General features: G+C 50.5%; 1 protein-coding gene across 4 annotated transcripts in view; it reads left to right on the top strand.

Moving 5' to 3' along the window:
• The window catches only part of Vapb (VAMP associated protein B and C), a 41,252-nt gene extending 29,107 nt beyond the window's left edge, over window positions 1–12,145 (top strand). For all 4 annotated transcript variants that reach the window (XM_048441244.3, XM_048441243.3, XM_085696936.2 and 1 more), the window contains 4 exons: window positions 2,099–2,202; window positions 6,906–6,986; window positions 8,630–8,806; window positions 10,778–12,145. In XM_048441244.3, coding sequence (XP_048297201.1) covers window positions 2,099–2,202; window positions 6,906–6,986; window positions 8,630–8,806; window positions 10,778–10,936 — 521 coding nt within the window. In that variant the 3' untranslated portion in view covers window positions 10,937–12,145. The remainder of the gene's footprint in view (window positions 1–2,098; window positions 2,203–6,905; window positions 6,987–8,629; window positions 8,807–10,777) is intronic.
• The last annotated feature ends 14,022 nt before the right edge of the window (window positions 12,146–26,167 follow it).

Genomic DNA, 26,167 nt, shown 5'->3' with positions numbered 1-26,167 from the left:
GGGACAGGAACTCAGTGGTGTACGTGAGGGGCTGTGTGAAGCAGGTGTGGGTCCTGAAGTGTGCCAAGGGTCTGTAGAGTGTCCTGCACAAAGGACAGCCAGTGGGAGGCAGGCAGCTGCTTCTCTGCAGTGGAGGAGGGGCAAGTCCCCACCTTATGCCTAACGCTTCCTTCCCAGATGACCCCTCCAGAGGCCCTGGTTCCCCTTCCTGGTCGAGGTTCTTTGGTGTGTGTGCGTGCGTGCGTGCGTGCGTGCGTGCGTACAGAAGTGTGATTGGCTACCACTAGCCCTGTTCTGTGTCCTGCCGTTAGGTGGTTCTTTCAGCCACTGTGGGGCTGAGCAGGTAGGATGCTGGAGGCCAGGGGGAGGGCTGGTGACGGCTTGTAGGCAAAGCTGCAGTGGGCCTGGAAGTGTGTGCTTGGTCAGAGGAGCACAGGGACTTGGCACCCTCCATCTGCCATGCTGGCTTTAGGCTCCAGTTTGGCCTCAGCCAGCTCTTTCCTCTTAGATTGTGTCAGCAGGACCAGGAAGGCACTGTAGGTGGTGGCTGTACTCTCTCCATGCAATCTTTGAACTTCTGTGCTCCTGACAGTTAAAGACCCCAAGAGTCTGGGTCTTTGTAAGATATAGTAGTATTTATTATATTAGAAATTTAAAAATGACTAATTTCTTTAAAAATTACAATCCATCAATTATATGTTTGTAGTAATATTTTTTATAAAAGTAGCTATTCTTCAGAAATTAGAAGGCTCATATTGTTGACAGCTTCTGCAGATTTGACATCTTAATAGACTCAATTCTCATGTCTGCTTCATTCAGCGTGTTGTGGTGCTGTGTTGGCGGATGTGTCACCAGACAGGAAGTTAATAGAGTCTTTAGCCGGCTTCTGTGGCAGACAGGTAGTACCTCCTTTGTTTTCATTGTCTTCAGTGCTGGGGTTAACCCAGGCTTTGCGCATGCTATGTAGACCAGGCTGGTCTCAAATTGAGATCCACCTGCCTCTGCCTCTGCCTCCAAGTACTAGGTGTGGGCCACCATCTGCAGGGGATCGGAGAGGAGCCATAGTGTGAGACTGTGGCTAGGCTGGCACCCTGGCTTCCTTGTCAGTGCAGCACTCATAGCCTTTGACTTCTCATTTAGAAGGTGGACGCCTTTCGGGACAGCCTGGGAGGGCAGGGCTGGCGCTCGTTGGGTTTGAGTGTGTGTGCCTTTGTGGACTGAGGCAAGCTAGCTGCTGTTTCTAGTTTTCTCCTCTGAAAATAGCCAACCGAATAATATCCCCCCCCAGCCCTTCCGTCTTCCAGACTGAGGTGGATGGCGCTGAAGGGCCAAAGCCCAGTTGCCGATGCTACCAGGAGGTGCTAAGCCCACACTGACCCTGCAGCATCCCCGCCTCTGTGAACTTAGGTTTCAGGGAAGGTCACGGCTTGAGGCTTATTGAAGCTGTACAGCAAAGAGCAGGTCAGCCCTCTTGTGACAAGGTTTGGTCTGGGTCATCTGGGAAATAGCTCCAAGGACGCCAGGCAGGGTAGCAGACTAAGTACAGCAGAGCACCTGGCCAGCAGGCTCCTGCGGTGAGTTTTCTCTCAGTTCTGGCTGTGGGGTGGAGCAGGGACTGGAATTGTTTTTTCCTGATGTAGGAAATCCAGCTTATAAGCCATCTCCAGAATTCTATTGGCAAAATCATATTTCAAGCCTTACTTTGATGAGCTGCGTGGGAAATGGGGTGTAGAACAGCGAAAACCATCCCGAATGGTTTTGAGTTATTCTGTTTTCCTTCTCAAGAAGATCATTTGGCAATGTTTTCCTGAGAAAAATAGGCCTTTGGTGTTTCTTCCATTTCATGTCTTCAGTAAGGGCTCAGTCAGGGTAGGATGGCTTTGTGGGAGTGCCTGGGCATGGTTAGCAGGGCTCTGGCACCCAAGTCCTAACACAGCCCGAGTTCAGTTGGGACCTGCTGTCAGGACTGGGGGAAGGCTGTCCTTCCTCAGGGTCCAGATGGCAGAACTGGAAAGTGGCTCTACTCCAGTGTATTAGCGTGACAAATGACTCGGGTGACCACGTTCTGACTCTCCTAATGAAATATTTTCTTTCTCAGTGATGTTACAGCCTTTCGATTATGATCCCAATGAGAAAAGTAAACACAAGTTTATGGTTCAGTCTATGTTCGCTCCACCTGACACTTCTGATATGGAGGCAGTAGTAAGTACGAAAGCTTCTTCTCCTCTGCAGTCTGCTAGGCAGACGTGGCGGGTGCATGCCTTTCCACTCTTGATGGGGAGTGTGCTGCTAGGGAGGTGTACGCTCTGGTCCCTGGATGGCTTCCCCTACTTTGACGAGTAGCTTTAACATTTCCATGGCTGTTCTTTTCTGACTCAATGAACTGAACTTGCTGCAATTCTCTGCTCCCATGGACCCTTCCTCCCTCTCTCCTGCACTGCAGGGAAGTGCTTCCCCGTTGCTAGGATGTTTCTGACCTGTCTCCAGCCCCTCAAACCCGGAAGGTTGTACTTGTGTTGAATACTAAACGCCTCCTTCCCACTGACATTCCTCTGCATTGCTTTGCTCTTTTTGCTTGTCTTCTGGTCCACACAGTTCTTCGGGTTCTTTCCTGAGGATTGAACTCTGATCTTGAAGCTCACTAAGCAGCTGCTCTGTCTCTGAGCTACAACAGCCTGCTCCATACCCACAGCCTGATTCACACCACAGCCTGCTCCACACCACAGCCTGCTCCACACCACAGCCTGCTCCACAACACAGCCTGATTCACACCACAGCCTGCTCCACACCACAGCCTGCTCTACACCACAGCCTGCTCCACACCACAGCCTGCTCTATACCACAGCCTACTCCACACCCGCAGCCTGCTTCCCACCACACCCTGCTTCCCACCCGCAGCCTGCTTCCCACCACACCCTGCTTCCCACCCGCAGCCTGCTTCCCACCACACCCTGCTTCCCACCCGCAGCCTGCTCCACACCACAGCCTGCTCCACACCCACAGCCTGCTTCCCACCACACCCTGCTTCCCACCCGCAGCCTGCTTCCCACCACACCCTTATTCACACCCGCAGCCTGCTTCCCACCACAGCCTGCTCCACACCCACAGCCTGCTTCATACCACAGCCTGCTCTACAGCACAGCCTGCTCCACACCACAGCCTGCTTCCCACCACACCGATTCACACCCGCAGCCTGCTTCCCACCACACCCTGCTTCCCACCTGCAGCCTGCTTCCCACCACACCCTGCTTCCCACCTGCAGCCTGCTTCCCACCACACCCTGATTCACACCCGCAGCCTGCTCCACACCACAGCCTGCTCCACACCCACAACCTGCTTCACACCACAGCCTGCTCTACAGGACAGCCTGCTCTACACCACAGCCTGTTCCACACCACAGCCTGCTTCACACCACAGCCTGCTCCACACCACAGCCTGCTCCACACCACAGCCTGCTTCACACCACAGCCTGCTCCACACCACAGCCTGCTCCACACCACAGCCTGCTCCACACCCGCAGCCTGCTCTACCACCACAGCCTGCTCCACACCACAGCCTACTCCGTACCACAGCCTGCTTCACACCACAGCCTGATTTACACCACAGCCTGCTCCACACCACAGCCTGCTTCACACCTGCAGCCTGCTCCACACCCACAGCCTGCTTCACACCACAGCCTGCTCCACACCCACAGCCTGCTTCACACCCGCAGCCTGCTCCACACCCACAGCCTGCTTCACACCACAGCCTGCTCCACACCCACAGCCTGCTTCCCACCACAGCCTGCTCCATACCACAGCCTGCTCCACACCATAGCCTGCTTCACACCACAGTCTGCTCTACAGCATAGCCTGCTCCACACCCGCAGCCTGCTTCCCACCACACCCTGCTTCACACCCGCAGCCTGCTTCCCACCACACCCTGATTCACACCCGCAGCCTGCTTCCCACCACACCCTGCTTCCCACCCGCAGCCTGCTTCCCACCACACCCTGATTCACACCCGCAGCCTGCTCCACACCCACAGCCTGCTTCCCACCACACCCTGATTCACACCCGCAGCCTGCTCCACACCACAGCCTGCTCCACACCCACAACCTGCTTCACACCACAGCCTGCTCTACAGGACAGCATGCTCTACACCACAGCCTGTTCCACACAACAGCCTGCTTCACACCACAGCCTGCTCCACACCACAGCCTGCTCTACACCACAGCCTGCTCTACACCACAGCCTGCTTCACACCACAGCCTGCTTCACACCACAGCCTGCTTCACACCTGCAGCCTGCTCCACACCCACAGCCTGCTTCACACCACAGCCTGCTCCACACCCACAGCCTGCTTCACACCCGCAGCCTGCTCCACACCCACAGCTTGCTTCACACCACAGCCTGCTCCATACCACAGCCTGCTCCACACCATAGATAGCCTGCTTCACACCACAGTCTGCTCTACAGCATAGCCTGCTCCACACCCGCAGCCTGCTTCCCACCACACCCTGATTCACACCCACAGCCTGCTTCACACCACAGCCTGCTCCACACCCACAGCCTACTTCACACCACAGCCTGGTTCACACCACAGCCTGCTCCACACCACAACTTGCTCCACACCACAGCCTACTCCATACCACAGCCTGCTTCACACCACAGCCTGCTTCACACCACAGCCTGCTCCTCACCATATTCTCTAATTGCCTTCATTTCATCCCTTCTTCCCCCACACGAGTACATGTTTAACAATGTCTCTAATTTTGGTAAAACTAGGATGCGTTTGTTTTTATAAGTGCACAGTATTTTATAGTATTCACTTTTTCGGAAGAAGAGAGATTAGATTGTCAATTCTTCCAAAGGTGGTGCTGCCTGTTGACATCTGCAGCACAGCAGGCAGTGATTCTCAGGATCTGGCCAGCCCAGAGACGGCGAGGGTGGCAGGGATGTTCTGTGTCAAGCTTGTCTCTTGCCCGTGTCAACCACGTAGCCTGCACTTTGGGCTTGGGAAAGCAGAACTAGCTGCCTTCATTGGTGCCTACCTTGGGGGCAGAAAGGGAAGGTTAAGTCAAGTATTGAACTGGAGTGACGCCTTGTCATAGACTGACCCTGGAGACATTTCTCTGCCCTTTCATTTCCTGACTTGTGTTGTGTTAGTCTGTGTGATGAAGGGAGCACATGACAGGCATGGAAGGTGGACGTCTACAGGTTGTGCTTTTGGTCTGGCTTCCGCTGCAGTGTAGCTGGAAGGGCGGGGGCTTGGCTGTCTTGATTCATAGTGGAACCCTGCCTCTACTAATGCTTTGGTCTGTCTTGACAGGTTTTCTTGATTCTTCTTGAGGTTTTAGCCACCTGTGAATTGGGAATAAAAATACAGGGTTTTGAAGAGAATGTGCCCATGTCCGACTTGTCACCTGAGTAACTAGGGGCCAGGCACTGCAGGTTGACAAAGGGGCCTTCTACTTGTCAGTGGGTTGTTTTTATAACTGTTTGAAGTGTTTGGGCAGCACATTTTGTAGGATGCTGTGGGCTTGCCCTCCTGAGTGGAGGCTGAATGGATGGAGGTGACTGCCAGTTCTCCCACAGCAGGCCCAGCTGCTAGGAGAGCTGTGCTGCTTTTGAGCTGACAGTGTGCAGCAGACAGCCGCACCCGATCACCTTTGCTTCGATATACTGTGTGAGCATTACACTACTGGGCTGTCATAAACTTTTCTGTGCTAGCTGCCTGTAGGGGGAAGGAGCCCTGTAGAGCATGGACGCTCTTTACCGATGTAGTGCTGTGCACAGTTGACAGTGAACTGGGGTTCGGTAGTTTAAAGAGGGGACTCCCCTCCAGTGCTCTCTGAGCACCCAGAGTGCCCATTGAATATTTCAGCAGAGGACCTTAGGGTCCAGGTCATTCAGCTTGGAGGGAGAGTCTTAAATCTAAGATCATCATCATTAAATTCAGATTCAAATTTGGGGACAAGAATGGCTGTACTTTGGTGATGCCACCGCTTGCTGTATCTTGCTCTTGGTGCAGCCGGATGAGTTGGCACAGGTGCTGTGGAAGTCTGTCTGCCCTGTGGTTTGTAGGCAGTTCTTGGAGACTACTTGAGCATCCTTTTGTCACCAGCATTAAGAACCCAGAGCTGGCCCTTGCATGATCCTCTCTGACTCACACATGGGCAGACATATGCACAGAGCAACCTTTGTGTGCTTGGTGCTCTCAGGTGTCCTGTGAGCGTCAGTTGTCCTGTTGGCTGCTTCTGCCATAGTTAGGGTGGCCGTGTTCTGGTGCCAGACACAGTGATTGCCTGGGTGCCGTGTAGTTGGGAGGGTGAAGGGGGTGCCTCTCTTCTCGGTTGTCACCTTGCTGCTTTGCTGACCTGTCCTTCTTAACCCTTCCTCCACATCTGAAAGGAGATATTAATGAGGGGCATATGCTTCACTGGTGGGTGGGGGTAGCTTGGGCAGGGCCATTCTGATGCAGCCACATGGTGAAATGGCTCTGTGGTGGATATACCCCACTGGTGGTTGGCAGGGTGGGCTAAACCCTCATCCTACAGTTCTCTAGGGAGTGTATGCCCTGCCATGTAGATTCCAGTTCCTTAAGGAGAGCTTGGTTGCCTTTGGGGAGGATGGGCACTTCCCAGGCCTGTGCTGTCCGTGAAGTAGCAATGGGCAAGCTTGGGCAGGCTCTAAGGAGCATCGAGCCTGCAGGGTTTGCAAAGTGTGATAAATATTCAGGAGAGCTAGTGCATTTAATCTTGTCATGTTAAAAATATTGAAATCTCAGCAGACTTAAGTTCTTTATTTGATATACATCAGGGCTTTCTCATTAAGAGTATTTTTCTGAAATTGTCAGTTATAGGAGGAGAATTATTCTTCCAGCAGCTTGATAATACCCTGATTATTAAATTTAAATTGTTTTAGTGGAAGGAGGCAAAACCGGAAGACCTTATGGATTCAAAACTTAGATGTGTGTTTGAATTGCCAGCAGAAAACGCTAAACCAGTAAGTACGTCTCTAGTTCCCAGTAATCGAATGTTGCAAGCTGGTGCCTCTGTGCATGCCATCATCTGTGAAACAGAGATCCGAGCTGGCAAATTATTTTCCTTCCTCTAATGTATGAAGGAAAAATAAGCTGAAGTCAGCAGATAGACTGGCGTTATACGGTCAGCCTTGGGAGACTGTGGAGAACGGTAGACTGGCGTTATACGGTCAGTCTTGGGAAAGACTTGTGGAGAAGAGCCACCGAAGAGCAACCTGTTGGCTCCTGAGGTCATGAGTTCCAGGGAACCTTTGCTTGGCAAAATGGGAAGACCAACATGGAATAATTTGTCCTTTTTCATGGTGCTTAGACAGGTGGTGAAGTCTCCGAGTGTCCTTGTCAGTGCGCTCCCTCAACTTCTGTTCCTCACTGACTCCTTCAGTGCCAGGTTGGCCCTGAGATGAGATTCTCTTGGCTTCAGTGCTGTTGACGTTTGCATCCTGTGCTCTGTGGGATATCCAGCATTGAGCACCCACTTCCTCGACACTAGCAGTACCCCCACATTTTCATGGAGGCTGTTGTATGCCCAGTGCCCAGTTGTGAGACCCCGTGTCCCATACTTCCCTGTCTGCCCCATCTCTCCCTGTGCTGACTTCATCTGGACCCTCACTGGAACAGTAGAAGACAGAGAAGGTGGCATCTCAAATACTGACGTGCACTGCCCTTCTAACCGGCCAGAGAAGTTAAAATTGTATTAAAAAGTAAAAGCCTTGCATGGTTTGCAGGCCCCTGGCAGTGATGGAGGAGCTGGGAAGGGGAAGCGCTCTGCTGTGATGAGCCCAAGACTGCTGGCGATGGTGGTCAGCACTGCTTGTCTTCTGCTCTGCCGTCAGCTGTGCCACCCTGATCCTTCGAGTGGAGAAAGAACAGCATCCTGTTCCGGGAAAGTTAACTCAGAAGCAGGGAGATGAGGATGCTGACCCCAGCCCCATGATGAGTGGGGCTCAGGCCTGGGCTCCCCCTTCTGTGGAAAGTGAAGGGAGTTGGAGCTAGATACCAGATTTTCAGATTTCTGCATAGACCCACAGGCTACCATTCTGAGTACTCCTAGCCCTGCTTCCACTGGCCAGCTCATCCTCCAAGAGGGTACCATGACCTGTTTTATGCAAGGGTACACAGGAGCATGTGACCTCCCCAGACAGAGGCATAGCTGACTCAGAGCTTGTTGGTCCTCATCCCAGGTGGTCTATGTGTAGCACTCTCTGGATCCCCCCCATCCCACCTCCACCCCCACCCCCAGAGGCCTGGGAGGCTCAGTTCTCCTGCAGAGGTAATTTGCAGCTGATAATTCCTGAGCTTGCACAATTGCAGTATGCTAATTTTTGCATGGCAGGAATTTGATAGTGCAATATGCACAGCCCCTTTTCTCCTCCTTGAAGTATTAGCCTCAGCCCAACTTCATTATTTGCCCTTATTCATAATTTCTAGGGCCCGGTAGCTTTAGATTATCAAGATATTAGATAAAGTGATGCATTTAAAAAATAAATGTGACATTTTGCCGTGTGGATGGAATGCTGCCTCTTGTACTGTGTGCTGAGAACTAATTTGCATAAAATCCTTTCTTACATAGTTGGTGACCCTTGGGCTTTCATTTATTTCTGAACAGCATGATGTAGAAATAAACAAAATTATACCTACAAGTGCATCCAAGACAGAAGCACCGGCGGCTGCTAAGTCCCTGCCGTCGTCCCTTGATGACACCGAAGTGAAGAAGGTGATGGAGGAGTGCAGGCGGTTGCAGGGGGAGGTGCAAAGGCTGCGGGAGGAGGGCCGACAACTCAAGGTAAGGCCCTTGCTGCCATCATGGGTGAGTGGTGCTTGCTTTCTCTCTCCCAGGGGGTTCCTGAAAGGGTGTTGGAACCATACTTGCCAAACGGTTATTCACTTGAGGAACCAAATCCAGCCCCGCTCCCATTGGTCTGTCTGGCCCTGCTGCAGCCTGTCCCTCGGGTGACCTTACTTGGAGGCCACCTCCTGCTCGTCCTGTCCTGTTCTGACGTAGGCACAGGAGTCTTGGGAAGTCTTAAGTGCGCCCGGCAGTGGGAGCTCCTCAGGCTGCTCTTATGCTGAGAAGAAAGCACAGTACTGGCCCAGTAGAGAGGTGGAGGCACAAAGGAGAAACCAAGGCTGCAGCTCCGGGCGCCTGGCTAGGCACTGGAGAGGCCAGAGCAGCCTCGGCCTAGCAGCTCACGTTGCTGCCCACGCGGTTTGCATAGTCTTGTCTACTCCAGGCCCTTTTCTCAGGCCTGTCTGTTGACCGTCTCTCTGACTGACTTGTGACTCAAACCCTGTGGATCTGTCTGTCTTGGATGTGGATAGACCTGAACATCTGATTATAGGAGCTTTTGTTACAGCTTAAATTTTGAGGCCTATTTGTTCTTAATCTTGATGATGCCAGCCAAGCATGTAATAGGTTTCCCCTCTTTGCTGGCTGTGGCGGCAGATGCACATAACACACTCGCGTAAGCCGACTCCCTGCATCCCGGCTCTGAGGCAGATGTAGGAGGACGGCAGTGCAGAAGTGGTCTCAGCATCTTCCTTTGCAGAAGCTTCTCTTTGAGTGCAACTCTCCTCAGAAATAGAGTTCTGCACCATTTACGGTGATCTATAGGTTGGGTTAACTTCAATGTAAACCCAATAAAATAAATGGTGGGTTTTGCTGTGCCCATTTTTTGTAAAGTTAATCGAACGCTGCAGCTCATCCATCACTGTGCTGTGGCGCTGGCCTTGCCCGTGAGCACAGTATCTCTAAAATAATACCAGAGCCATCTTGTCAGGGGATGCTTTATCCTGCCACACATGGCTTCTTGTTTAGTGAGATCTGTGTGCCAGGCCTTGCGAGCTCAGCTATGAGCAGGCTGCCCTGGGGAGCTCCCTGTTAGTGGGGCTGAGGGAGAGATGAGACAGTGATGGTTACAGCCCATGTCCTTAGTGGGACCATAGAGAGCTGCAGATCATGGGAAGACTGCCCTTGCTACTTGGCAGATAAGAAGGAAGCTGAGGAAAAGGGTGGAGAGTCTCAGCTCTGTGCGAGACCTCAGAATGGAACAGCCTGCCCCTGCCCCGCCCCTGTGGGACTTGGGAAGGGGACTGGAGGAACCTGCAGATCCTTCAGGCGAGGGGTAGAAAACAGACACATGCCTTTCCTTACCTAACCTGGGGGTGTGGTGGGTGTGGCCTGGTGACTCTCTTTGGAAGTGAGAGAAGCCATGAGTTAGTTAGAAGGTATTTGTGGTGGGCAAATGAAGGTTTTCTCTTCACCAAATGTGGCAGCGGTCACACATAGTATGTGTTTCAAATTTGAAGGGCTATTAGATTCAGTAGTCTACCTAGGTCTCTTGCCAGGCGTATGCAGGTTCCCACTGAATAGTTGACTGTGGTTCGTGTCTTGGGAAGTACCTGGAATTTCAGGCAGAGATGAGTTGATTGGACAAACTTGTAGGTTCAGGGCAGGACAGAGGTCAGATCTGGAGGTAGGCAGAGAAGAGGCCAAAACATGCCCAAAGAACCTGTGCTGCAACCCTGCAGCGCCCCCCCCCCCCACACCAAGAGCTTTTCTTGTAGTTCACAGGAAGCTGAGGGTGCACTCCAACTTGGTGTTAGGAGAGAGCCAGCAGCTCTGGTAGGAGGAACACTGAGACCAGGAGGGGCCTGGCAGCAGCTTCTCTATAGGCTTCCATGTACCTTTGCATTGTGGCTGGATCATGTCTGCCAAGCCATGATCTGCTTTTGAAATATGCACTTATCCCCCTAGGAAGAAGACGGGCTTCGGGTGAGGAAGGCGCTGCAGAGCAACAGCCCCATGGCGGCTCTGGCTGCCCCCGGCAAGGAGGACGGCCTCAGCGCCCGGCTGCTGGCTCTGGTGGTCTTGTTCTTCATTGTTGGTGTCATTATAGGAAAGATTGCCTTGTAGAGGCCGCATGCGCAGGACGGCAGATTGGATTGATGGATCTACCACATCATGGGATCTAAATTTATCATAACCATGCGTAAAAAGAAATTAATGTATGATGACATCTCACAGGTCTTGCCTTTAAATACCCCTCCCCATGCACACACAAATGCACACACAAATATAGCATAATATAATGATCTTTTAGGAAGTTAAAAATGTATAGTAAATGGACGGGGGAAGAATGGTCTGTTACTGAGGGATGCCGTGGTTTCCACAGTGGCATATTGTAGCTGTCACATTAAGCTCGGGTAGGCCTTGGCATGTGTTCCTAGTCACCTCTCTTAAAGCAGAAGCTCTTCCTCACATGTTGGGGCTGGCCTGTGGGAGTGGAAGTCCTGTGAGGTAGGGTGTGCTGTCCCCTCCACAGCCTCCTCGTGCTGCCTAGTCTCACCCAGGTGGCTTCCCCAGGCCTGCTGTTCTGTCCAAGTCATCGGCTCCTCAGGCATGCAGAGCTACAGAAGCCAAAACACCTTGCATGGTGGCCACATCTTGTGTACTTGTAGGTCATGAGTGAGAGACCCGAGTCTCTGTGCTCTGCTCTCTTAAAGGGACCAAAATCAGTCTGTTGGTTCATGTAGTGACACTGAGCTGTTACCAGAGATGTGTCGTGCACATCTAGCTTACTCGATGTGTTCCATCTCATGTGTTCCACTCTGCTGTCGAGTGCAGGCAGTGCTGCGGCCTGCACCTCACCTGTGCTGTGGAGTACCATGGAGTACCATACCAGTGAGGGCATTGCCGCTGGTGTCACCATGGCTCCCGGTCTCTGGAGGTCCAAGGGATGGGGAGAGTCTGAGTCAGGAGACAGCTGCCAGGAAGTGTTTTGTTGTGGATCAGTAACAGCTGTCCCGAAGAGGGACACTCTTTGTAGTGACAGTCAGCTCTGGGTTACCCAGTCTTCTAGATTGTTCTCCCCTCACTCTCCGCTATGGCTCATCCTTCTAGAACATAGGCCAGGTCTGACCTGCCTGTCTCAGGATGAATGAGTCAGGCTGCACGAGGGTGTGGGGCACGGAGGTGGGGAGGGAGAGCGCCTCAGCAAATCCATCTGCTGGTAGTGAAGAGTCTTGACTGTGAATTAATTTCATGCCCTAAAAGACCAATCCAGTTCTGCTCAACTATGTAGCATCTTAAAAGAAGAAATTAAAATAAAGTCCCAAATTAAGAGTTCTTTTGTCATTTTGTCACATTTGCTGTGTGTGGGGTTATTATTATTAATCATCGTTAGCGTGCCATGGAAGGATGGTTTTAAAATGAGCTCTATCGGTGGGAAGCACATGTTTAATGATTTGACTGTATACACATCTGTGTACACACACACACACACTACTGTTACTTTTATTATTATATTTTTAGTTGGTTCCAGCTAACAGTACAGAAAATAAAACTCCTGCTGTCTCAGGCCCGCTGTTCTTTCTCTTCTGTGACCTTGGCCCTTAGTGACAGGGTCTGACAGGACAAGGTCATCTAAAGGAAAACTGGCCTGGACCCCCCAACCACACTGCTGCTGTACATGACTGGTCAGCTGGAGCTTTGAGATGGTGAGATGGGGGTCTGGGTGGCCTGAGTTTGTGGCTTCCTCTCTCCGAGTGACCCCAGGTGTTCCCAGGAAATGCTCAGGAGCCCTGATCCTTCCATTCACCAGGGCATTTCTGTGTACCTGAGAAAGGGAGGGTGGATCAAGACTGAACCGAGAGGTCTGGCCTGCCACCCGTCTTTCCATGGTAGACTGAGGTTTGTCAGTTGAAGCTGCTGCCAGTAATCCTTTGGCAGCTTCTGGCTCTTCCTGGCTTTGAGAGCAGAGTAACTCAGGGCCTCCACCAGTACCTGATGGGGTCATCTAGCTCTGTGACACCAGAGCCAAGGTTCGCAAGTGTCCTTACAGGACGGTCATGTGTGCTAGAAAAAATCTTCAGAGGCACAGCCAGATGTCAAGATTAAAGTGTGTCTGGAAGCTGCCACAGTGGGGCCTTGGAAGGTGATTGTTTGCGTGCCGTGAGAATGTGTTTAGCTGGCCATAGATCGTGGGCACTCTTGCTGCAGGAGCGGCAACAAGTCTCAAGATGCATAGATGCCTGTCTTTTCTGCAGCCCTTGGGAGCCTTTCCTTGGAGAGACGAGGACTGTCTGGGCATGGTAGTTGGTAGGGCCTGACTGAGGAGCAGATGGAAACTCCAGGGAGGTAGCAAGGCAGCACGCTAATTCTCCAGGTCACCCCATCAATAAAGCACATTGTTTTTTGAATGTGCTGGAAGAGAGAGGTGTCTGATGGGAAAGTGCTTACATTTGGGGCCCTGAAGAGAGGCGTGCACATTTGGGGTGTCTTTTTTGAAATTTTCAGAGAAAAAAAAGCAAAACAAAATTGAGTAAGGGAAAAAGGAGGTGAGCGTGGCTCTCTCTAGAGAGAGCAGAGTCAGATGTTCTGGACAGTGTAAAGCTGAGACCCTGTGGGATGGCAGTTGTGAAGCAGCCTGGGCAGCACCTGGTGGGCCCACGGCCCCTCTCTGGTGGGTGTCCTGACTTTGAGAGCACCAGTCACAATGCTCACAGAGGGACTCAGTAGCAGAGTCCCATCAATTACTATTGATTGAATTTCTAAGTTGATAATTTCAGCTTGGAATGATACAGAGTACCTCTTAAAGACAGCAGGCACTATTATCTGTCGGCGTGAGGCTCTGGCTTTAATTTTTTTCTCCTCCTACTTTGCATGTTTTCCCTCTCTGGTCTTTTAAACTGCTGGCACCAGCAGTAATAAATACTGATAAAATCAAAATTGATTTTTACCAGTGGACAGTTTATGCCTAGAGAGACGGCTTATACCTACATAACACAGAAAGGGGAATGAAGAACCTCCAGTGAGCCGTGAAAACCGAACTGCTTTCAAACAAATCCTAGGAACAGCATTGCTGTGTGAAGATAGCAGTGCCCAGCCTGCAGGCTGTGTGGAGTCAGACAGAACCGAACGCAGTGAGAGCTCCAAGCTAAATGGCCCTTCAGATTAATTTGAAAACAAACCCTGTTTTCAAATTACATGTGCACGTGTATGTTTGTGTGTAGCATATGTGCTGTGCGTAGCAGCTTGACAGTTCCCAAATGGTGCCTCTTATTTTTTGCACACAAATCTTGGTGTTTTCAAACTCAGAGTCCATGCCAAAATGCAGTGTCATTTGGCATTTCCAGTTCCTCAGAATAACTGGCCCAAGTGCAGATTTCTGGTTACGGTTTGCAAAATCCTTGTAAGGGAGAGACCAGAACACAGAGAGAGCTGGTTCTGTGACTTAGGTCGTCCTGTATACTGGAGTGACATTCTGCTTCCCAGACCTTCTTCAGTATCAGTGCTCCTTTGCTTGCAGCGACAGTCATGTCTCCTTTGGAGCCTGTCCACTGTGATGGAAGGGACGAGTAAAACTTTGCAAATAACCGGAAGGCACCAGACTCATCCTAATTACACTTGGCCGTGTTTGATGGTACTGAGAGGGAATGCTTTTCAAAGCCAACCAGAAATGCAATTGTGTAGATGGATGGGTGCCGTTTGCCGCACAGCGAGGCCCTGCCATCACTCTCTGGGAACGCAAAGGGCAGCGCTGAGATCATGGTCCACCGGCTCCCTCAGGGTTCCTTGGCCTGATTCGATGTGGAGAAGGCCTTTCCCCTCCCCAGATGGAGCCCCCTGTGATAGGAACCTTTGTTAATGCCATGCTGGCTGCAGAGCACCTTCACAGAACCTCATGTCAGGCTCTGTCCTACACAGGGATGCAAAAGCTCGGTGCATTAAGCTGGGCAACCTTTTGGTTTAGAGCTAAATGAGTCCCAGCCTGCGTGTGCTTGCTAAGACACTGCTTGCTGGAAATCTGGGGATCAGGGAGGGTTCAAGGATTAGAGAGGTATTCGCTGCCGCAGCTTCCCAGCACTGTCTTGTCTGCCACTTTGACCCAGCCGGTGTTTCCAGGCTGAAGCTAGGAGAGCCAGGGCTCTGGCATGGCCCGAACACTTCTCTCACTGCCCATGTGCCTGGGGAATGAACTGGGAGCTTTAGAAAGAAAATTACCACTGTGTCTCAGTGAGGTAAGGTTGCTTTATCTGGAGGCTCCTTATAACTTGTAAATTAAATGTGAATGAGAGAAGTTCATTAAAATTGGCATTATAGAAGTGGCCTATTGAGGTTTGAAAGCAGCTGAGATTGTGTCTGGGCCCTCTCTGAACCTGTGGAGGAATACATGAGCCTGTGACAGACACTGTCACAGGAGCATCGGGTGCAGGTAGCTTGGGAGCTGTGAGTGCATCGCTGCCCGCTGCCCGCTGCCTGGCTCCCAGCCCCTTGATGGCCACTGCATGCTCAGAACCTGAGGATCAGCCACCAGGAGTATTGACTATTTGGGGTGCCTGAGGGAACCAGACCCCTAAGGAAGGGGGTAAGAGCCATTTCCACAGCAGCTCGTTGGTAGTTGTCGGCTCAGTTTATTTATCCCCCTTACTGAGGTACACGTGAGCAGTTTCAGAGGCACAGCACACACCAACATCTGAGTATTTTGTTAAGAGATCTGGGGAAGGTGGAGGAAAGGTGATTTCATTGAATGTAATAATTTCCTTAGATTTTTTTTTCTTTCCTTAATGGGATTAATTTATTAGAATGTATGTGCATCCGCTCTTCAGAAGAGGAAGGAAAGCTAGCAACAAAAACATAGCCATTATCCAACCTGCCGTAGATATTTGCAGTTATGACACCTTGGAATGTCGCCACGGTGTGGGTTACACTGATGAAAAGATGTCAGTGGGAAGAAGCACAGCTGTGGGGCACCAAGGGCTGCCGCACAAATGCTGATGTTTATTCTGAACCAGGAAGCATTGATCCTGTAACAATGCCCTATTACAGTTGCTGTATTGCAGCGAGGGGCCGATACGGGTTTAATCATCTCGCTAATGGATGTGGGTGTAGGATGGATGCTCTGCCTTGCATTCCCGCTTGCATTCCCGCCTGCATCCTGATGAGCCTCAGGAGCTGGCAGGGCCATTGCACAGTGGAGCTGCAGCCACAGTTCCGTTTCCCTGATGCTCAAAAGCCATGTCTGGCCAAAATAAAACAGATTACACGTTACTTTCTGCCTCCCTCCAGAAAGCACCATCTACGGGAGACAAATCAGATCTTTTAACACAATCCCATTAAGGCTCCGTGCTAACAAGAATGCAGAGCTTACATGACTTACAAAGATGATGAATTAGCACGCACGTTCCACACATCGACTTGCCATTTCCCCCTATAACACAACAAGGCTCCATCTTTTTTATGGACGGGCTGCCTGCATTCCCATTTCTTTGCTTTTTAGAAGTAAACTAAATTCAGCTGCTAGCCCTTTAGTGCAGCATTTATTTAAAAGGGAAAAAAAAAAGCCTTTTCCCATTGAGTCTCTGAGATGGCTTCAAAGGTCAGAATTTATTGTCTGTGATGCTGAAACCGTGTGTACAAAACTGTCTTCTGTTCATGATCCATTTGGCAGATGTTTCTAAAGCGCTTTCTCTATTTTCCACACTGGATGAATTGCTGAGGAAGGAATCTGTAGGAGTCATTTGGCGTGTGTATCACTGGTAAGCGGCCTATGTGTGGTGATCTGTGCTCTTATGTAGAAAAATGCAAAATGCAACAGGCTCATTTTTGTGGCTCGCGTACCTTTTGTTGTTGTTCTGTTCTGTTTTGTTTGTTTTGTTTTAATAAAATATATGAACTGCTGGCATCTGGAAATTCCTATAACACACAAGCTAATGTTTCTGTCACCGCCCCCTCCCAATCTGAGAAACAGTTTCAGCAATGCATGCCATTCCCATCCGGCCTAACATCCTTTCTCATCTCAAAGATCTCTGCAGCCTGTGATTGTGTTCATTCCGACCTCAGTGTACGTCAACATTTTAGGGACTGAGTATGTCAAGAGACATTTTAGAATGCCGTTGTTTTTCATAATCTCTCCTTTATGCATTTAAACTGTATTTCCTGTTCTGATGCAGAACTCATTTACAAAATCGAAGCAGAAAAGGACTTCCTCACCATGCACTTTGGTTATCTGATGTGTGATAAATCCATGGTTTTCTGGCTGACTTTACGCTTCCCAGAGGGAAGGAGACGTATTTCTGCAGTGTCCACACTGAGAGAGCCCTGCAGAGCAAGTTCTCTCCTGTTCTGTGTCAGTCTGATGAGACCCGCCCTGCCAGGGTAGAAACTTTCATATGAGCTGTCTCCATACAATGTTCAATAAATTCTCTGCTCTGAATATATTTAAAGGATGCTTCCGTGTAAAATCATTGTGAATGGATGGCTTGAGAGTGCTCTGTGTGCTGCGGAGAATGCACCGAGAACTATTGCTTTCTGTGCTTCTTATGGGGAGGAAATTGGGTTCAATGAAAATCATAGGTCTTTGCACCAGAAACCAGATTTAAAGATGATTTAGATCAACTTCCTCATTTTGCCACTGAGGAACTTTCCAGGAGCAGAGGTGTGGGGGTGGGGGCTCCACACGGGGTCCTCTGCGGTTGGGGGAGGCAGATGTCGCTGACTTGCAGAGGGCCCATCCTGGCCTCTGTCTTCTAAGTCCCGTTGGACAGTTCTCTGTCTCACAGTGTTATGTGAAAGCCATGACCAAGACCGTTTCAACCTCGTGGGAAAGTAGCACAGGTCCTACCAGACCAGAGGACACAGTGCCAAGGCAGTTCACCGGCCCCCTTCCCCTGGAGACAGGCTGAAGTTTTCCGCCTGCCCTGCCATGGAGCTGGCCTCTTGGAAATGTATCTTGGAGACCTTTGTGGGTCAGCATACGCAGCGTTACTGTCATTACTCGGTACTTTCCCTCAGTCTAGTGCTCCCAGAACTCAGCCAGCTGAGGTGTCTTCAAGCAGTTTCTGCTCTTGTCACCGTATACAACTGTGCAAATGGGCCCTGATGTCACAGGATGAAGGTAAAAATGGGCACGGGACGTCTGCGTTTTGAAATTGGGCCCTACTGGCTCCAGGAAGGCACTGCTGCTGGTTCATGGTCTTCCTGAGCCACTTGCTTACCCCCTTGCTGTCGTAACCCAGCAGGGGGTCTGGTTCTTGTCTGCCAGGCCCATCCATGCTGTCAGTCACACACGGGGCTGCAGATGAGCACACAGTTGTGCACACGCCTCACTATGCACGTGGCATTCGAGGTCTCTCTTGCCTGTATTTGTCTGGGGTGCCTGTGGGTGAACACTACTTGCCAGCCCGTGAAGACTACCGGGAAGCCAGGTTGAGGGTGGGAGAACAAAGGCCATCTAGACAGGCAGCAGCAGTAAGTGACGAGAAGCTTCTGAGTACAGGAAGGAGTTCATTATTCTCACAAGACGACTGCAACCCAGGCCATAGAATGAGTGTCTGTGTATGTGGGGGTGTATGTGTGGGGGTGTGGGAGGGTGATGAGTACTCTGACCTCCACTGATACCTACAACTTGGTGACGGCATCAGTCCAGACCTGTTTGTGCCCTCCACATCCTTTTGGGTCTCTCTCCCCATGGTGTTCAGTAAGATTGAAGATTGAAGGCAATTTTCTATCCACCCTGCTGATGGAGGACTGGCAGGATAGGAGCTGGTGAGTAAAGCCATCCTGTATGAGTCACCGCCCCTACTCTCAGGGTCTTTTGTTAGTGCTTTAGATGAAGCTGCTCGAACTAGAGCTCACTGGGCCGCTCTAATGGGAGCGAGGTGCTCATCAGGCACTGAAAACACAGAATTGTGCTTGCAATCCAGGCTTTCTTTTTTCAAGTAGAACTTCTGTGGCTGTTTTCCCCAGCAATGTTTGACCACTAAAATCACTTCAAAGAAGAAAAGAAAGAGTAAAAATTTGGAGAAATACAAAATCTGCATTATGGACTTTTTGAAAAATGGACCTCTCTGCTACTTCAAAATGTTGTGATGTGTAGGAAGGCAGGAAGCTCTTCAAAGCCAAGTCCCACTGTGTCCTCCCCCGCCGGCAGTCACGTGGCTGCTCCTAAGAGTGGCTCCTGACCAGGAGAAATAGTTTCCTTTAGTAATGGTAAAACCAGCCACCAATATTGAGCCAGTCAACGTGTGAGGAACGGCTGGTGGCCCAGGGCCAGGTCCCTGTCCTCGGCCCATTTTTCCTCTCTCTGTGTTTCCCATCAACTCAGGGTGGAGGCCAAGTCCCTTTTGCAGGGCTCCTTCTCTGCAAACCATGAGTTCACTGTCTGGCTTCCTCAGAGCATTCGAAACCCTTCTCACCGGGATCTGCCATTGGCATCATCAGTGGCGATTGGAACTGCATATACATACATGTGTGTGGATAGACAGACATGTAGTTTGATTTGGTTTTATGCCAGGTCCTTTTGTGTACATAATACCAGAAGTTCAAGTTGCCTGATGACCTCACAGTGAACATCAGCAGTCAGTGTCCCCCTGGACCTCCGTGTCTCTCAGCCAGGTAGCTCTTGCTCCTGTTGTTCACCCTTACAGTTCCAAATAGCATGCTATGTGCACGGCTTTGGGGCCGAGATATTATTGACTGACTTCCCCCGATGAAAATCAAGAGTTGAATAGTCTCTCAACCCTGTCCCAAGCTCAGCTCCCCTTCCCTTCCCTTTCGCAGAATTACGCCCTAGAGCTTGGCTGTCCCCATGTCCTGTCCTGTGACTGGGCATTGTCAGGTGACAGTGCTGTTGACAGCTGTGCTGGGGACGCTGATTAACCCCTTACAGCCCACGGTTTTCACTGGAGTCTTTCTTGTTTCACACGGTGACTGTTCCCACCACCGGCTTCAGGGGTCCTCATTCCCACCCTTCTCGGTGTGAGGGCTGCACAAGCCCTTCCTTTGCCATCATCGTTAGATCTCCTTTGCTCTCTTTTGGGCTAGATCGCTTTTTTAACCCTTCATTTTTCTCTTTTGATTTATCTCCTTATGATATTTTTTTTAAATCAAAATACTTTATTCTAATGACTCACAAATGAAAACCGAACCCAGCAGGGTTAAAAAACGCTTCTCAAACTATAGTCCCCACCTCTGTACTTTTTGCCAGATTCTGTACAGTTCAGAGGGCTGTTCTGAAGTTGCAGCTTCGTGTAGACATCTGTGTTAACTTATGCAACACACGCATAAATAAATTTAAACTAGAAAAAAATTAACTTTAGGTTCTCTGTCGTGACTCCTGTCCTTTTGCCTGCATTCCATCTGTCCTCATCACTTATTATGACCCCCTTGGTCTCCTGTCTAAATTTTATGTTATACCTATGCTGACCCCTGTTAACATATATTCTTGTATACAATTTAGGTTAGGATTTGCGCATGAGGGAGAGCAAACATTTTTTTTCTTTCACCTTGCTTACTGTGCTTTCCAAGTCCATCCATTTCCCTGCAGATTTCATTTTCCTTTATAGCCAAATATTGCATATGTATACCATGTTTTCATTACCCGTTCATCTGTTGATGGACATCTAAATTGATTCCATAGTCTTTGCTATAGTAAATAGAGCAGCAGAAACATGAATGTGCAAGTATCCCCGTGGTAGGACATGGAGTTCTTTGGGTAAATGTTAGGGAGTGGAATAGCTAGATCTTTCTTACTTTATTTCCTTTTCTAAAAGCACATCCCCTAGCAGGTCTCTGAGAAAGGCATATGTGGAACATCATTTTTCGGGGACAAATGCCTGAAACTGCCCTACTCTGTCCTCCCACATGATTAGATAGTTGTTCTGGGTATGAAAGACAAGGCTGGAAGTATATGTGAGAATTCTGAAAACATCGTTTCACTTCTAATGGTCCCCTTAAGAAATCTAATGCCACCCCAAATTCTGGGAAATTTTATTTATTTCTGGGAAAATTTTTGACTTTAATATCCAAACTTTTGACTTTTCTGTATTTTTTATTTCTCTCTCTCTCTCTCTCTCTCTCTCTCTCTCTCTCTCTCTCTCTCTCTCTCTCTCTTTGAAACAGGTCTCACTATGTAGCCCTGACTGACCTGGAACTCTTTATATAGACCAAGGTGGTCTCAAACTCACAGAACTCTACTTGCCTCTGCCTCTTGCATATTAGAATTTCAAGATTTCTTTATTTCCCCGTTTTTATTTGTGAGAAGCAACTTATTTGTGTGTGTATTCATGAATACACACACCTGTGCAATGCACCGTTGGCTATATGCATATACTTTTGAGTTTATGGTGTGTGGTGTTAGGTAATCTCCAGCTCATTATGTGGCAAAGGCTGGCCTTGAACTCCTGCCCTCCTGCCTCACTCATCAACATGTTTAGCAGATAGAGATTGTTTCCCCATTAGAGACATAATAACAATTGTCGTCGCCCCCCCCCCCCCCCTGCCAGAAGAGCTGGGGAAAGAAAGGTAGGGTTTGGTTTGTTTTCTGTGGTGCTAAGGGTCAAACTCAGTGCTTTTTGTGGCCTAGCAGACCTATGCAGTGTTTAAGAGGTTAATCTTACATCTGCTGCTTGGCAGCTCTTGGCTACTGCCTCTGTGGAAGCCAAGGACAGCAGAAGGCCGCGTGCTCACCCTTTAGCATGCAGGGTTTTGGTCACAGCCCATATTTTTTCGAGTATGATCCTCTGCTCCTGGCTGTCGCTGAATCCAAAGATCCCAAGACGGAACTTTTGGTTCTTTGCTGGGCCGGGGAGAGGCTTGAGTGGTACCGTCCCTTTTACAGACTTAGAAACACTGCACAAATGTGCCCGCCAGCCCTTCTGCTCTGTTGGCTCCTGAGCCAGTCAGGCGGCCAGTTCTCTAAGCCCTGACTTGTGGTACATGAGCTTGCTTTGAGCCTCCCCCTGGCCACCTATTAGCTCCTACTCTCTGAGGCCTACTGTCAGGGATGAGCTACCATCTACAGCCTAGTCTTACTCTCCTCTTATTGGCAACATTCTCCTTTTTTATTTAGCCGTGAGACTCTGTTCCTTTTAATCATTTCCCCATCATTTATCAGAATTTCTGAAAGAAGTGGAGGGAAAGGAACATGGTCATGACTCTCTTTAGTTCAGAGTTGGAGAGCCAGCCTTCTTCCTCAGGCCTTTGACATTTCTTATAAAAGCGGCACAATTAGTTTTAACAGACAGGGCGGCCACCTTTGGTTGTTACCTTCTTTCTTCATCTAAAAGATTAAAGAGATACCAAGGATACAGAACTAAGATGTATCCATTACTAAATGCCCCTGGGAAGTGCCGCAGCACTGGGAGGAGATCCTCCTCAGTGAGTCTGTACCGTTGCTGCTTTCTGGGACATAAACTCAGGATAGGTGGCCCGAAGTCCTCTGCCAGACACCACCACTGAGAAGCTATACGGTGAGACTTAAGGAAGTTCGGCTTTTGACTCCTTCATGGGGCTCAGGGCCTTTCAGTAGCCTTGGGTTTTGTGTTATGGGAAGTTGGCGTGTCTGGAACAGTACCCTGTGACCTGTTCAGAGGCAGACGTTTACTCTTGGTACCATAGAAACAACTGTCCAGAGAAAGCAGAGTGTCCTCCAGTTCCCATGTCTCGAGTTTGGCTCTGCCCACCTTATTAGAAAAAGCAAAGCATATGTGCTTGAAGCCAGCGCGAGGGGGGCATAGTTGACACTTAATGACTGCATTCAGGGACCCCCAAACAGGACACAGCCAGTGTTTACTACACTCCCACTGGGCCAGGTGACACTGCCTACTGGAGGCCCAGCAGGAGGCCTGCTGTTCTGAAGCTGGGTCTAAAGAGGACATGAATAAACAGGATGTTACCGATAAATATGTGACGAAGATGGGGGCGTGTGCCCAGCTGAGCAAGGGCCGGAGGCTATGGGAGGAGTGGGCTGAGCATGGATTATAGGGAAAGCAGCCATGACCAAAGAGTGGCTAGCAGAGGAGGGGGCTGCCTGGGCACTAGGAGGGGTCTTCAGTGTGGACAGATGATTTCTGTCTTCTGTGGCAGTGGGTGACCAGCTCTAAGCAGATAGGGAGGTGGACGGTTGCTGCCCAGAGCCCACCTCTGTAAGTGGTAATAACCCCCCAGCCCCAGCCCTCATCAGTGACACTAATGGCCGTGCATCGGCCCCTGCCAGGGCCCTAATGCAATTCTACCTGCGTCAGAGGCTCCAGCCAGCGCCTGAGTCACCCTAGCTCCCAAGAGAGGACACACCGAGCAGCCTCGCGTCACGGCACAGGCTGCTTCTCAGCACGGTGGTGCCGCTGGGAGATTAAACACATTCGCTTAGAAAAAAAGCAAAGAAATAACTTCTGCTAAGCAGTGCCTGGTAGTTAATGGGCCTCCGAGAGCTGTGTACAATTTAAACTTTTTATTAAAAAGAAAAAAAAAAGCTCCTTTGCTCTCCTGGGACTTACACTGTGAAATTATCAACCGCCACGGGCTTTGCCCCCCTCTCAGCGTGACTGCACATACAGTGGAGAACATTAATTTTGTTTTGTTTTTGCTCACAGCCAGGAGTAGGCTCTTCCCTTCTGCTAAGGAGAGCACTCTTGGGTCTCTGTAAGGGTGGAAGGGCCTGGGGGTTCTGAGGCCTCGGCCTCTGCCTAATCCCCCTCACTGAAAGAGATGGGCTCTTAGCTTTCTTCTGTCAGTTGTCTCCAAAGGGACCTAGCTCAGCCAGCCGAAGCTCCTTTGTGACTCAGCATACCTAATCAGGTGGTCCACAACTTGCTGAGCAGTTTCAAATTACATTCCTTGTTGCAGCAAGGAGCCCCCTCCCCACTTCTTTCAGAAAACCCTGATCTCTGGATTCTGGGTCCATCTGCCCCCATTTGGACCCAAGACTTTGCTTACTGTGAGACCTCCTGCCAGCCAGCCCCTCTCTGTAACTCCATGTCTCAATGTGGAAGGTACAGATGACCAACCCCATCTCTGATTCAGTCTTCCCCACCCAGGGATGGCACGAATGGCCTGTGGCTTTCACCAGTTTCTGTACCCTTGAGAGTCATCTATGTGCTGAGGTCCTTTCCACCTGGCACCAGGCACTTCTGACCTCATGGGGAAGATGCAGAGAGGGGCCCTGCCCTTTCCCTGGGAGTTGCATTCTCCAGAGGGGCCAGACAATAAACATGAAAAAAAATGAAAGCCTTTCAAACACTGATCAACATGTGACAATGGTGGACAGATGAGAGCAAGGGGGCGGTCCATTGGGGGCGGTACCAATGATGGAGGGAAGAGAGCAAAGGGGTGGTCCATTGGGGGCGGTACCAATAATGGAGGGAAGAGAGCAAGGGAGTGGTCCATTGGGGCGGTACCAATGGAGGATGTTAGAGAGCAAGGGGGTGGTCCATTGGGGGCGGTACCAATGATAGAGGGAAGAGAGCAAGGGGCGGTCCATTGGGGGCGGTACCAATGGAGGATGGAAGAGAGCAAGGGAGTGGTCCATTGGGGGCGGTACCAATGGAGGATGGAAGAGAGCAAGGGGCGGTCCATTGGGGGCGGTACCAATGGTGGAGGGAAGAGAGCAAGGGGCGGTCCATTGGGGGCGGTACCAATGGTGGACAGATGAGAGCAAGGGGGTGGTCCATTGGGGGCGGTACCAATAATGGAGGGAAGAGAGCAAGGGGCGGTCCATTGGGGGCGGTACCAATGGAGGATGGAAGAGAGCAAGGGGCGGTCCATTGGGGGCGGTACCAATGGTGGAGGGAAGAGAGCAAGGGGGTGGTCCATTGGGGTCGGTACCAATGGTGGAGGGAAGAGAGCAAGGGGTGGTCCATTGGGGGAGGTACCAATGGTGGAGGGAAGAGAGCAAGGGGCGGTCCATTGGGGGCGGTACCAATGGTGGAGGGAAGAGAGCAAGGGGTGGTCCATTGGGGGAGGTACCAATGGTGGAGGGAAGAGAGCAAGGGGCGGTCCATTGGGGGCCATTCCAATGATGGGCTTTCCTGAGGAGGTGACGTTCAGTCTGAGACTTAAATTGGCTCTTTTCTGGCCTTGAGGAGGACATATGACAAAGGTCCCCAGGCAGGCCTGCTCAGTGTGGTCAAGAACCAGAAAGGCAGGTGCATCCAGGGTGTGGGTAGCTCCCGCTGAGCTCTGCCGACAGCGGGTAGCCAGAGCTGGCGTGCACTGAGCAGCGGGCACAGTGGAGGGACAAGGGAGCAGGGCAGCGGGAGGTGCAGCGGCTTGGGCTTTACCTCTCTGCCTTATTTTCTGCACCTGTATCTCTTCTTTGGAACTGTAATCCCGTTGGTTGACTTTAATAACCAATGAGAACATTTTTCAGGCTGTTTAACTTTATTAAAAGATTTGAATTTCATGCTGAACATCGGCTCAGCTTCTTCAAGCCTCTGATAGAAGGCCCGCTCAGCTATGGCTGTATTCTCAGCGCCTACTGCCATCCCTACATGTTAGCTCCCCTCCCCACTGCCATGTAGTCCAAGACTGTAAATAATCTAATTATTTCTTGTACATTGGTAAATATGCCAGGATCACTCGTAGCTGTCTGAGACCCACAGAGAATATTAACTTGGTGCTTTTTTTTTTTTTTTTGAGAAGATGGGCTAATAAATTAGAGCAATCTTCTTGGACTGATTGAGCCCCACACAGTCTCAGGGAGGCCAAGGGCTTCCCTCTGTATGCATCATTAGCCTCATATAGGATTGTTCAAGATCTGTGATAAGAGGCACCGTGAGAGGAGGAAGGAACTGGGAACAAGTTGCTCACAGTCCTGAAAACCCTTGAGCCCATCAGGACACCAGTTAATCTCTCTGTGCAAATGAGGCCCTAGGCCTATGAGCAGGGTCCCCACCGTGATGACAGCCTGCCGGAGCAGACAAGAACTTGACATATTAGCGTCACAGTGTGGGGACTTGGGGAGGTCAGGCTTGCTGGGTCCTACCTCCAGATGCTGCTGTGTAGCCTGGTGGCCTCCCCATCCCTGCCTGTCGACAGCAGAGGCTTCTGGAAGAATATTCGGGGCTAATTACAGAGCACATCGTGCTGCAGCTATCATTAGTATTAATTAGTTTCCAAAGGCAGAAATGCGCTTTCCTCCGTGGACTGCGCCCCGCTTGGCTAGCCCTAAGCTTGCGGGTGCCATGCGTGGGCGCGGGAGACTTAGAGGCCGCAGGCTGCAGTGAAAGGCCAAGGTCTCAGCTCAGATCAAGCCCTCTTTTCGTGCTCTGTGGCCCTGGGGGACCGGATTTACCCGTGTGCTGTGTTGCCAGCTTGAGGTCTGACTTCGAGAAGCACAAGCAGGTGCCCAATGACGCCAACAGGCAG

The sequence above is a fragment of the Myodes glareolus genome, chromosome 10 (assembly GCF_982192425.1).
Source record: "Myodes glareolus chromosome 10, mMyoGla1.1, whole genome shotgun sequence".
Taxonomy (NCBI): Eukaryota; Metazoa; Chordata; class Mammalia; order Rodentia; family Cricetidae; genus Myodes; species Myodes glareolus.
Note: the sequence above shows the minus strand (reverse complement) of the source record. Positions and strands in the feature narration are given on the sequence as shown.